At 36.9% G+C, this 13,208-nt stretch overlaps 1 protein-coding gene across 1 annotated transcript; it reads right to left on the reverse strand.

Annotated features, from left to right (window-relative positions):
• Positions 1-3,578: 3,578 nt before the first annotated feature.
• On the reverse strand, positions 3,579-4,367 carry LOC132553416 (forkhead box protein I3-like). Its single transcript, XM_060217663.1, has one exon. It carries the CDS (start codon positions 4,365-4,367, stop codon positions 3,579-3,581), a length of 789 nt encoding a protein of 262 aa, XP_060073646.1.
• Positions 4,368-13,208: the final 8,841 nt, after the last annotated feature.

Raw genomic sequence — 13,208 nt, forward strand, 5'->3', positions numbered from 1 at the left:
TACAGATACGGGGGAAGATAAGGGGAGGCTACATGGTAACGGGAAGAAGATACAGGGGAAGAGGCTACATGGTAACGGGAAGAAGATACAGGGGAAGAGGCTACATGGTAACGGGAAGAAGATACAGGGGAAGAGGCTACATGGTAACGGGAAGAAGATACAGGGGAAGAGGCTACATGGTAACGGGAAGAAGATACAGGGGAAGAGGCTACATGGTAACGGGAAGAAGATACAGGGGAAGAGGCTACATGGTAACGGGAAGAAGATACAGGGGAAGAGGCTACATGGTAACGGGAAGAAGATACAGGGGAAGAGGCTACATGGTAACGGGAAGAAGATACAGGGGAAGAGGCTACATGGTAACGGGAAGAAGATACAGGGGAAGAGGCTACATGGTAACGGGAAGAAGATACAGGGGAAGAGGCTACCTGGTACACGGGAAGGTACAGGGGAAGAGGCTACATGGTAACGGGAAGAAGATACAGGGGAAGAGGCTACATGGTAACGGGAAGAAGATACAGGGGAAGAGGCTACATGGTAACGGGAAGAAGATACAGGGGAAGAGGCTACATCGTGACAGGAAGTAGATACAGGGGAAGAGGCTACATGGTAACGGGAAGAAGATACAGGGGAAAAGGCTACATGGTAACGGGAAGAAGATACAGGGGAAGAGGCTACATGGTAACGGGAAGAAGATACAGGGGAAGAGGCTACATGGTAACGGGAAGAAGATACAGGGGAAGAGGCTACATGGTAACGGGAAGAAGATACAGGGGAAGAGGCTACATGGTAACGGGAAGAAGATACAGGGGAAGAGGCTACATCGTGACAGGAAGAAGATACAGGGGAGGAGGCTACATGGTAACGGGAAGAAGATACAGGGGAAGAGGCTACATCGTGACAGGAAGAAGATACAGGGGAAGAGGCTACATGGTAACGGGAAGAAGATACAGGGGAAGAGGCTACATGGTAACGGGAAGAAGATACAGGGGAAGAGGCTACATCGTGACAGGAAGAAGATACAGGGGAAGAGGCTACATGGTAACGGGAAGAAGATACAGGGGAAGAGGCTACATGGTAACGGGAAGAATATACAGGGGAAGAGGCTACATCGTGACAGGAAGAAGATACAGGGGAAGAGGCTACATGGTAACGGGAAGAAGATACAGGGGAAGAGGCTACATGGTAACGGGAAGAAGATACAGGGGAAGAGGCTACATGGTAACGGGAAGAAGATACAGGGGAAGAGGCTACATCGTGTCAGGAAGAAGATACAGGGGAAGAGGCTACATGGTAACGGGAAGGAGATACAGGGGAAGAGGCTACATGGTAACGGGAGAAAGATACAGGGGAAGAGGCTACATAGGAAGGGGCGCGGAAACATGGTAAAGGGAAAAGTGCAAAGAGAAAGGGAATGCGTAACAATGTGTAGAGTACACTAGATTAAGAGGGCAGAGTAAACGGGAGGAGTTTGGGTTAAGGTAAAGAGAAAATGATACAAGGAAACGGAAACAGGATACAAAGTACAGGGAAGTAGGCTCATGCTAAGGCTTGCGAGGTAGAAAAAGAGTGTTCAGAGTAAGGATTTGACACAAGGTAAGAGGAAGAGGGCACAGTTTAACGGGAACAGGGCGTAAAAAGGGGAAGAGGGCACAGTTTAACGGGAACAGGGCGTAAAAAGAGAAAGAGGAAGTTGTTAAGGATAGAGGGCACGGGATACAGGCCAGAGGATGTTGAGTGGAGTGTTGAGGGTACAGGGAAAGGGGAATATGATACAGGATCAAGGGTAGAGGACAGAGAGCAAAGGTTAAAGGCTACAAAATGTTAGGCAGAGTGTTGAGGGTACAGGGAACGGGGAAAGTAATACAGGGTAAGGGGTCACGGAGTGTAACTAGTGCCTTTCACTTAAATCAGGTACAGTACATGATTTCTTAGCCACGATTTGTAATGTATGTTACTGTCCCTCTCTCTCGGCCAACAGCTTTTTTTTCTTTACAACTTCCATGAGTTGTCGTTCGTTATTTATAGACGTTGAAAGGCACTCTCAGAATATGTCTTGCTGTGATTTGTTAGCGAGACAGTTTTTTCAATCAATCAATTTCGCTTTTTAGATACTGAAATTATTATTATCATTCGTTTACATATATATTGATGCTGTAGTTGAACTGAAATAGACTACGTGTCCTTTTTTATATAAGCACTTTTATCCATGTATTCCGCTCACAGCATTTCTTACAGGATTGCTTAAAGGGCCACAACTCTATGAAATTAAAAAATAAATAAAATACGCACACATGTCTTATGTTTATCCCAATTGTAACTTCTGGAAAACTTTAATAGTGTTTGTCAAATGTCGCTCGCCTTAACAAACATATCGTCTCAGAATGACCGATTGTAATGTACACGAGTTAAACAAATTTCAGTGCAGAAACTTCAAATATCAAAAGTGATTTAACCAAACAATCAATCGCTTTTCCTCAAAAAACAAAAGACAAAATGTTTTGCTAATTTTTTTTATTATCTCACTGTAGACATGTCATAAGTTTAAGAATCAATTAAAGACATATTGTATATGATGAACATATGATATGAAAATAGTATTGCACTATTCCTTTTCTGAACAATAAATAAATAAACAAAAATAGATATCTAACTACACTACCCGATCTTTCTAATGACACCACTTGAATTAACTGCAAGTATATTAGCGTTCAAAACTAAATCCAAAACGGCGATTTTCCTTATACATTTAAACCTTTAAACTAGTTAAAATTACATATCTTAATTTAAAATCTTTGTAATATAGGAAAAACCAGACAATCATCTGTACTAAGTTGTAAACATATTGTTTCCTGTCTAGATTTCTATATATGGGTTATCCACTATCAGCGATGGATACGTATTATAAAGAGCTTGAAAACCTACTGCACATACTTATAGTGTGATTGTTTATCTACATCTTACAAATAGCTTAAAAGTTCACCAACAACACATAATCCCACAAAAAAAAAAAAAATAAAAAAAAAAAATAAATTGCTGGGATTAAAATCTGATATATAACATTGATATCTTTTTAAAAGCAATACCAACTAACCAAGACTTCGTTACGAAAATAACGATACGTATACAATTAAGTTAAAATGTACAATGAAAATATAAGTAATATGATATATATCATATAGACAAATTAAGAGAAATCGTGCTACATATATGCATGAACCCGGAGAATTTCGCGCTATGCTATGTATGTAGCAAGCTAAACATTCGAAATTTCAAAATCCTAATTAAAACGGAACGTTAAAACTTCAACAAATAAAATTGTACATCATTTTTAATCAAGGTGAGATCAGAGTTTGTTTTTTAAGTTTATTTTAACGCAGTGCATCATCTATACAAAATAACTTATCTACTTATATATAATTCTCAAAGTTTGAGATAACAAATGACAAGAAATGATACCTTAGAATTAAATATCATACATAATTTACAAGGATATGTACATACGCAAGCAAATTACAGCACATGCATGATTCTTCAAAGATAGTTAGATTAGGCACCAAAATACTGTAATTGTTCTGTTACCATGAAGTCAAATTCTGTAACAATGACGGATGGGGAATGTGGCGGTGCATCTCCGGGGATGTTGATTGATAAAACGACGACGGAGCTGACGTCAGTGGCGGAGCGCCAGTACCACAGCCGTCAGCGAGTTCATGCCGAGTGAAGGAATACGGCGGTTCATTGTGATAGCCAACTGGTGATGCTGTCATGGGGACATATATCATACGTTTCATCCGCCCTTTTATATTGGTCATGACGACGTCCACTTCTTTCATACTTTTCTTTGCTCGCCTCCTGGCTTGTCGACGTCGGAAGTCGCCATGAGAGAAGTCTTCGATGCATGCCGGATGGATGGACCAGTAATTTCCTTTGCCGTTTTCCGAGCGACCGTTCTTTACAAAACATTCATTCAATGAAAGATTATGTCGGATGCTGTTCCTCCATGCCTTGTTTGCGTTGTTGTAAAATCTAAAGTTATCCATGATATACTGGTAGATATCACAAAGCAACATTCTTTTTGATGGGCTGCTCAGTATCGCCATGGAGATCAGAGCGATGTAGGATTGTGGCGGTTTTTCGTAGGTGGCGGTATCTTCCATGTTCGCCTTCATAGATTTGTCCAAAGTTAGAAGCACATTCACAATAGATTCAGGATTATCCGACTCTGATCCGCTTGGACTACTTCTTGAAGTCAGGACTGGGGAACGGCGTAGACTGTCCTCACTTTCGCTACGTTGATGTCTGACAGATCCGCAGCTTTTATCTTTGCCGGCTATATAATCAATGGAGAACGTTGATGAAATCATGTCAAGATTTAGCGCAGCAATCGAAAACACAAAACGTTTTTCAAAACCTTCAAATCCTCAGTCGCCCGAGAGTATGTTAACGTCGAGTGCCGGTTAGGCAATGCCACCTTTTAGTAAGCTCCGTTATCAAATAAATTGTGACCAGTTGGATATTCAATTTTATAATGTATAAGTTGATAGAATCTCTCTGTGATTGGCTAAGTAAGATCTCGACCCCTGTCTTTCAGAACGATCAATTTAGTTTCACTGTAAACACTTTTCATGTGAGTACGACATCTCGGCAGGGTTAACCGTGGCAGGTGCTAATTAACTGCTAACCTATACCTGTCAGAAAACACTCAGGTGGGCCAGGTTCTGCCGTTAAGTAACGAATTCATTCGGCGTTGTGGTTTGTACCGGTATTCCAAATTAACAGTTAGATTTGTGCTATTCTCTGTATTACCTTCAAAAGAAAGAGTACAATAAAATTGAAATACAAAAAAGATGCTTCAGAACAGATATCCACGAGTGCCATAATGGACAATACATTTATACCGTACGTACGCGTACGTACAAAGTCTCAGATTATAGAGATAGTCTCATTTGATTATAATGAAACTTTTAATCAAGAGTTCATTTGATTATAATGAAACTTTTAATCAACTTTACAGTTAAATATAACTAGAGTACACGCAAAATACGCAATGTAGAAACATTTCATTATACATATGTCATGAGAGTATAAAATCTATGTTGTACTTATCTCTTTCTACAGTACATGTATATGCGTAGTATAGATACTTTATAATGGTACTAGGAAATCAACTTTGTAATTAAATCTATAGAGAGAGTATACATATCATACGCAGTATAGTTATATTGTAGTTTCACTTTTGAACTTTGGAGAAGATGATATGGCTGAGTTATAGTTACGACAATACTACTGATAATACCACTTCGACATTTTGTCTGTAGCTACTTCTGATATTAAACTGAATTTTATTCACATCGTTTAGTTCGTAACTGAATGTTCCTTCAAGTAAAACGTGTGCTAGTTCAGTATCTGGCAGTGAATATATCGACTTTTTTAATACTTTATGTAGCTCTAGCCTTTTTATGTGCAAGTTTAAATCGGTTAAATTAATTTTCGCCCTCCATTCTCGTTCTTCTTTTAACAGCACATACGTCATAAACAGGTTTTTTTTATTGCAGTTTAGAAGGAAAAGTACTGTCTTAATTCTTAAAATATCGTATAAAATTCCAATTTTGTTTTCGTATCCATTCAGCATTGATGAATACGGTCTCCTTAGAAATAGACTACATTGTAGATGTTAAGGTGTTTTTGTTAAAGTAATATTGCCTTTAAAAATAACAGTTTCTTTGTGTCTATAAAACCCTCTATGGATGTCCATCAAATTAGTTTATAGCACACGTCAGTACGAGTCCTGTTTCTCAATCCCTGAATTGTTTTTATGATAAATCTGGAAGACCTGGAAGCGAATGTTGTTATCTGTTGTATTTGGCTTCTCCCACCAAGCCTCAATCGGCAAGGGAGCGGAGTCGACGGGCATGAACAGTAAGACATTTCCGAACACACTGAAGTACAGACTGTTGATATCTGGGCCCATATTGTTGTTGTAGTGTATTACATTAATAATGCATTGAGCGAGAACAATTAATAACATCATACTTCATGTTAGGCAGAGTTTCTTAGTGAAGCTATTCGTATACAAGGGCATGTTTCATACACTCGTATCTTGTAAACTTCCTTTATTTATACAAGGGTATATAAAGAGGTAGCGAGTCTTTTTCGTGCTGTTTTTTTTAACGTTCCAATTTATGTCATGGATTTTCAAATTTTTTAAAAATAACGTAGATTTATCAAAACAAACGATAGAAAAATAACTTTCATTAACCAGATTTTTAAGTATCTAACGAAAATTTTTGCAGAAAATCAAATTATTTAAAAAGTCTTAAAATTATTTCAAACTTATTCTGGAGAGACTACTTGCATAGAAGCTACCGCCACGTTTTGAAAATTATCATTAATAATATCCCTGTGAAAAGCAAACAATACGGTGCGAGACTACAGTTCTGACAAACAATTTATATTTGTGACTATATAAGCAATCTCTGCATTCCATGAAACTACCCAATTTGAAAAGACCGAAACATAGGAATCGGACTGAAACAATGACACAATACATTATACAATGTACCTTGGCTATAACGTGTTCATTATAACACAAATGGATGATCTCATACCGTGTTCAGTTCACTAACGGTCCATCTGTCAGCAAAATGAAGAAATCATTCTACAGCATGGCGTATACAAAACATAAAGAGAATGAGATGAACATTATATCATGCAAGTTTTTTTATTAATATAAAAGTATTTCTTAATTGATTAGCTTCGTGTATACCATGATGGCGGCGTTGAGCAAAGACACGTATGAAGGAGCTGCGGTGAATTTTCCTGAGATTGACAGCTGAACAACAGGGAAAAGTCTATAATTTTGGATTGTGTGACTAAGTGAGCTATTGGTAACATCATTTTGACAAAACCTTTTTGATTGATTAACTTTTCGGATCATTCGCTCCCTGTGCAACATGCGTGTACCTAAATAATACTGTGTTGCACGTGCTGTCTATGATACTCACCTTTACACACCTATATGGCCGGTACGTTAGCACAGGCGTTATTCTCTGGGATTCTGTGGATCATTTCTGAACGATCATTTTTAATGTTCTTATACATGTTCCTTACTTCGCATATTCTGAATTTCGCTGTTTTGCTGTTTAATGACCCGTATGACATTGAACTGTTGTTACGTGTAAGCTTATGGGTAAGAAACGAAATTACTCTCATACGAACCCAAGCATAATAATGGTCAGTAATGATCTTTATGATACCCAAATGGTAATTTGCAAGGTATACAACATTTCTTCCAACCTGCGGTGTACCATTTACAAAAGTAGTCATGTAAATCATCAGGCGATGTTCCCCCCTGAGACAAGCACGCCCTCAACTGACACCTTGTCCTCTCACTTCAACAATCCAAATTTCGTGATATATATCACAGATTGTCTAAGTATGAAATACTGGATCAGATTGTGTCCAGGCTCCGAGTGACAGAGCACAGAGGAAACGTTCAGTGGTTTGGAGAGCTCGTTATCAGAAGTTGAGAGTGAACTCAAAATAGATAAAGAGAAGCTTGAGGGTGCTGATTTTGATCACGCCCTTCTTGAAGCGGGAGTCGGTATGTTGGAACAAGGGACGGGAAGGGGTACGAGAGGGTAATCGTTTTTCGAAAGAACAGATACTCAAGATCCAAACACTAAGGACAATCTGTTAGTAAGAGAAATCCCAGATGGTGACCGTGATAAAGATACAGAGGTCGTGGTCAAGGGATTCAGTAAGACGGAACTCGATATTGATGAGGGCATTCAGCTTTAAGTTGCCCACAGGCTGAGGAAGAGGACCGATTACAAGCCCAGATTCTTAGTAGGTGAGTTCTCGAACAGGAAAGACAGCAAATGTATCTAAGGATGTCCCTAAACTAAACTAAAGAGAATTTTCTGTGTTCGAACAATTTCCGCCGGTAATGATTGACAGACAACGTTTGTTATATCCAGTGTTTAAGAAGCTAGGAGGCATGGAAGGCACACTCGACTGCAAGATGGTAAGTTGTACGTTAATGGTAGCCTTTATGCCCCATCTCGTATAGAGTATCCTGGTCACAATCCGAGTGGCCGAGATCCTACTCTCACAGTGGAGTTATATGGCACTCATCAACATCGTATTGACGAGACTGGAATATACCCCTAACTGTTCATTATCTTATATGCTAATGAGACCGTGCTGTTATTGGAAACACCAGATGGTTTGTAATTAGCTTTAAACTTACTTACTTGGAAGCTCAACTCAAGAAAAACTAAAGTTTTCATTTTCTCAAAAAAGGAATTAGAAATACTTGAAGGATATACCTGTCTCGGTTTTTTTAAATTTAACTTCAACTGTAGCTTTTTAAAGCAAGGTAAAATGTTGTTGAAGCACATAAATCGTTTTTTCATTCTATAAGAAAGTATGAAACATATCACTACCATATATTTGATTCAGTAATCATGCCAGTTTTCCTGTATTCATCAGAAATATGGAGGTTTGAAAAAAATTAATATTACAGAAAAAAAAATGTAATTTTGTAAAAATATACCTAAAGTAAGATCAAACACAGCTAAAGTCTTTGTTTATAGTGAACTGGAAAGATGCCCACTAGATATTGAAATTAAATGTAGAATAATAGTATTCTAGTACAAGTTGAATAGCGCTTAAAAGTTATCAAATATTATCTATAAGTTAATGTATATGTTACAAGAAAATGGGACCATTATAATGGCTCACAAATGTTAAAGATTTTTTTCCAAACTGGCCTGAATTTTGTCTGGTACTACCAATCAGCATGTTCCTTTTCTGAAGATGAATTCAAGACATTGGTGAAAAATAGACTAAAGGATCAATAAGTACAGAAATGGTTCGATAATATTCTTAACTCATCTAGAGGCAGACATATTTCATTTTTAAGACAAAATTTGATAAAGAAAAATCTTTAATTAAACTTAATACTTAAGATTAAAAAAATATTTGTAAGTTTCGTTCTTCAAATATGCATTTACCTGCAGAAACAGGAAGATAGTTCGGTATTCCTCTTTAAGAGATAACCCTTACATTATGTAACTCCTACATTGGAGATGAATTTCACTATTTATCTAATTTATTGTAACATATTTTATTGTCATGTTAAAATGTCAAAAAGATTAGTCAGTAAGTTTTACCGACTTGTAAGTGACCGCTCCCTACATACAATTATGTAACAATAGTCACATGATAAAACATTAAAATGTGAAATATGACGAGATTAGACAATCAATGTATCATGTTTAGTACTACAAAAAGCTTAATTAAGTATAGACTATCAATTTACGAGAGAGAGAGAGAGAGAGAGAGAGAGAGAGAGAGAGAGAGAGAGAGAGAGAGAGAGAGAGAGAGAGAGAGAGAGAGAGAGACCTCGAACCTATCCGACCTTCCCAGGAAATGCTGCGCAGCTTTCACAATCCTTATATGGTCATTTAGCAAGTTATTGGGAAAATTTTTACAATGTATGTCAATGCATATATCCCCGTCGTGCCTATGCTAATTTTTCGTTGAGTGCATTTCGGAAATGGACAAGTAAAAAGATGATAAGAATCTTCACATGGATGTCCATATTGATATTTAGCAGACTCTATAAGATTTACTCTTAAAAAGATTTCTCAGGCGACAATGAAGAATATTTAGTTTTCTAGCTCCAATGTTTGTTTATATTACAATTAGTGGATATTGCTTTGAAATCAAGTACAAAATTGTTAACTATAAAACAAATAAAGTTTCCGAGTTTCTAGTCTTTCGTAAGAAAGTTTCCGAGCTTCTAGTCTTTCGTAAGAAAGTTTCCTAGATTCTAGTCTTTCGTAAGAAAGTTTTCGAGCTTCTAGTCTTTTGTAATAAAGTTTCCGAGCTTCTAGTCTTTCGTAAGAAAGTTTCCGAGCTTCTAGTCTTTTGTAATAAAGTTTCCAAGCTTCTAGTCTTTCGTAAGAAAGTTTCCGAGCTTCTAGTCTTTCGTAATAAAGTTTCCGAGCTTCTAGTCTTTCGTAAGAAAGTTTCCGAGCTTCTAGTCTTAGTCTTTCGTAAGAAAGTTTCCGAGCTTCTAGTCTTTCGTAAGAAAGTTTCCGAGCTTCTAGTCTTTCGTAATAAAGTTTCCGAGCTTCTAGTCTTTTGTAATAAAGTTTCCGAGCTTCTAGTCTTTCGTAAGAAAGTTTCCGAGCTTCTAGCCTTGCGTAAGAAAGTTTCCGAGCTTCTAGTCATTCGTAATAAAGTTTCCGAGATTCTATCCTTTCGTAATAAAATTTCCGAGCATCTAGCCTTGCGTAAGAAAGTTTCCGAGCTTCTAGTCATTCGTAATAAAGTTTCCGAGATTCTATCCTTTCGTAATAAAGTTTCCGAGCTTCTAGTCTTTTGTAATAAAGTTTCCGAGCTTCTAGCCTTGCGTAAGAAAGTTTCCGAGATTCTAGTCATTCGTAATAAAGTTTCCGAGATTCTATCCTTTCGTAAGAAAGTTTCCGAGCTTCTAGTCATTCGTAATAAAGTTTCCGAGATTCTATCCTTTCGTAAGAAAGTTTCCGTGCTTCTAGTCTTTCGTAATAAAGTTTCCGAGATTCTATCCTTTCGTAATAAAGTTTCCGAGCTTCTAGTCTTTCGTAATAAAGTTTCCGAGCTTCTAGTCATTCGTAATAAAGTTTCCGAGATTCTATCCTTTCGTAAGAAAGTTTCCGAGCTTCTTGTCTTTTGTAATAAAGTTTCCGAGCTTCTAGTCTTTCGTAATAAAGTTTCCGAGCTTCTAGTCTTTCGTAATAAAGTTTCCGAGATTCTATCCTTTCGTAATAAAGTGTCCGAGCTTCTAGTCTTTCGTAAGAAAGTTTCCGAGCTCCTAGCCTTGCGTAAGAAAGTTTCCAAGATTCTAGTCTTTTGTAATAAAGTTTCCGAGCTTCTAGTCTTTCATAAGTGATGATCAATCGGTTTCGCGACACAAACATCCTGTTTCTGTGTATGTGGGCAGATCTGTGGCTATTCTTGTAGCTTTGCGCAGTAGTTTTACAAGTATTCAATAATCAATCGCGCCGCATTTGAACCCAACCTCGCGTGCATATTCGAGTAGAGGTTGGATAAAGACAAATATAATTTTTCCGAGTTACTTCTTTTTAGAATACGTTTGAGATTGCGTGAGGTTGCTATATACTCAGTTACATTACTTGCAATATATTCTGTATGTGTATTCCATTTACAATACTCAGTAAGAATAACTCCTTAGCGTTTAGGCTGGTTGGTGATTTGGATTGGAGTATTTTTAAATGTGGAAGATGGAATGTAAGAAAGTTGTCTTTTAAAAATAACAAGGGACTCAGTCTTTTTTCTTCGACCAATCTTAGAGGTTTTTTTTAATAATTAGATTTTGCCTTATTCTTGATCACGTTTAAATCTTGAGATGAATAAGATAGAGAGGTATCATCAGCACAAAGTATAGATAGATTACAGGAGATTACATTAATGTATATAAGGAAAAAGAGCGATCCAAGAACAAAGCCTTGTGTAATACCAGCATTGATAGAAACTGCTTGTTTTCTGTCGGACAGAAAACTAGTTATCCACTGAAGAAGTGGTCCTGAGACACCATAATCGTTCAGTTTATATAGGAGAACCTTATGCAAAACTATGTCAAAGGCGTAGCAAAATGACAAAATGTCAAAATAGAATTCTCGTAATTTTCTAAAAATGTAATTGCTGTGTGAGAGACTCAATAAGTTGATGGGTCATGGAGTGGCGTGGTAAAAAGCCTGATTCATATTTGTAAATTAGATGTTATTCAGTGAAGAAGGTATAAATGTGTTTATATACCACGTGCTCGAACAGTTTGCCTATGCATCTTAAAATGGATATTAGCCTATAGTTGGAGGTAATGCACGAATCATCAGTTTTGAAAATAGGTGTGAATTTAGGAATCGGGATGTACACAGGAAGGTAAGGAATAACTATATAGAAAATGTAAAAGGTACAGAAACTTCGTTGGATACAAGTTCAAGTATTTTGTGACTAATACGTTCAGGACCTGACGCTTTATTAATGATGTCTACTATTTCACTATGACCTACTTCTATTTCAGATAGACAGGACTCAGTTCGACCCTAGAAAAATGTTGATCTCTATATAAGCCGTTTTCCGATAAGTTACAATGCACATGATTTCTATCATTATCACATATTATTGCATTTATGGTCCAATAAAGATGATATTTCTGTATTTGTTCTACATTTAAGAATGTTAAGTAATAATTTCCTGTACATCTTAGGATAATTTTTCAGCGAAAAACCTGTACATCTACCATACTTGAGAATATATCTTCCCATGTGATACTATTTATCATAGCCTTTACATTATCAACATTATATTGACTGTATAGCAACACATTTAAGAGAAAGTCAAAATTAACAGGAATATTAGTAACAGCAAATACAGCATAATCATACAAATAGTTTCGGTCAATTTCAATAACATCAGGAAATATTATATCAATTGCATCACTTGCAATAATTGGGTCAAGAAGTGTGGAGGAAGAAGTTTGTCAAGTAGGTTCTTTAATTACATTTACAAAATTAAAATTAGACAAACATTTTTTTAAGAAGTCGACAATTAAATCACCTGTGGGTATTACATGTGAAATTACTTCTAGTACAGTATCTACCGAGAGTCACAGATACTACCGCAGCATAAGTCAGTACCATTGTAAGAGGGAGGTCTATACATATTGTAAATTAGATAAAGAACATTTTGGCAATTAATCTGTGACCATGTCATTTCAACATTTCCAAGTTCTAAGTCTGACCTCCGCTTTACAGCTAGTGATTCAGATATATACAAGGCAATGTCATCACCAAATATATTTCTTTATTTGCGAAAAAGTTCAAAGAAGCCATCAATTTAAATTTTAAAGTTAGAATTATCGAAGTGAGTTTCGGTAATACATAAAATATCAATATCGTCCATTACTTTGTTCCTCAAACTACGAATATTTAAATGAAGAATGTTTAGAGCATCACAGACTGAACAGCTATAGGACCAGGGTCTAGGTGAATATCCCCAGCTATTAATGAAATAATTACAGTTGCATCAAATGGGTTAAGAATGTAGCGGGACAACTGTGATAGTAAAAATTGTATCCGATGTAGACAATTGAGATTGAAGATAATGTCTTAAAAAGATTTGAAGCCGTTGTT

The sequence above is a fragment of the Ylistrum balloti genome, unplaced genomic scaffold (assembly GCF_031769215.1).
Source record: "Ylistrum balloti isolate Yb309-2 unplaced genomic scaffold, AGI_CSIRO_Ybal_v1 Utg370324, whole genome shotgun sequence".
In the NCBI taxonomy this organism is placed as follows: domain Eukaryota; kingdom Metazoa; phylum Mollusca; class Bivalvia; order Pectinida; family Pectinidae; genus Ylistrum; species Ylistrum balloti.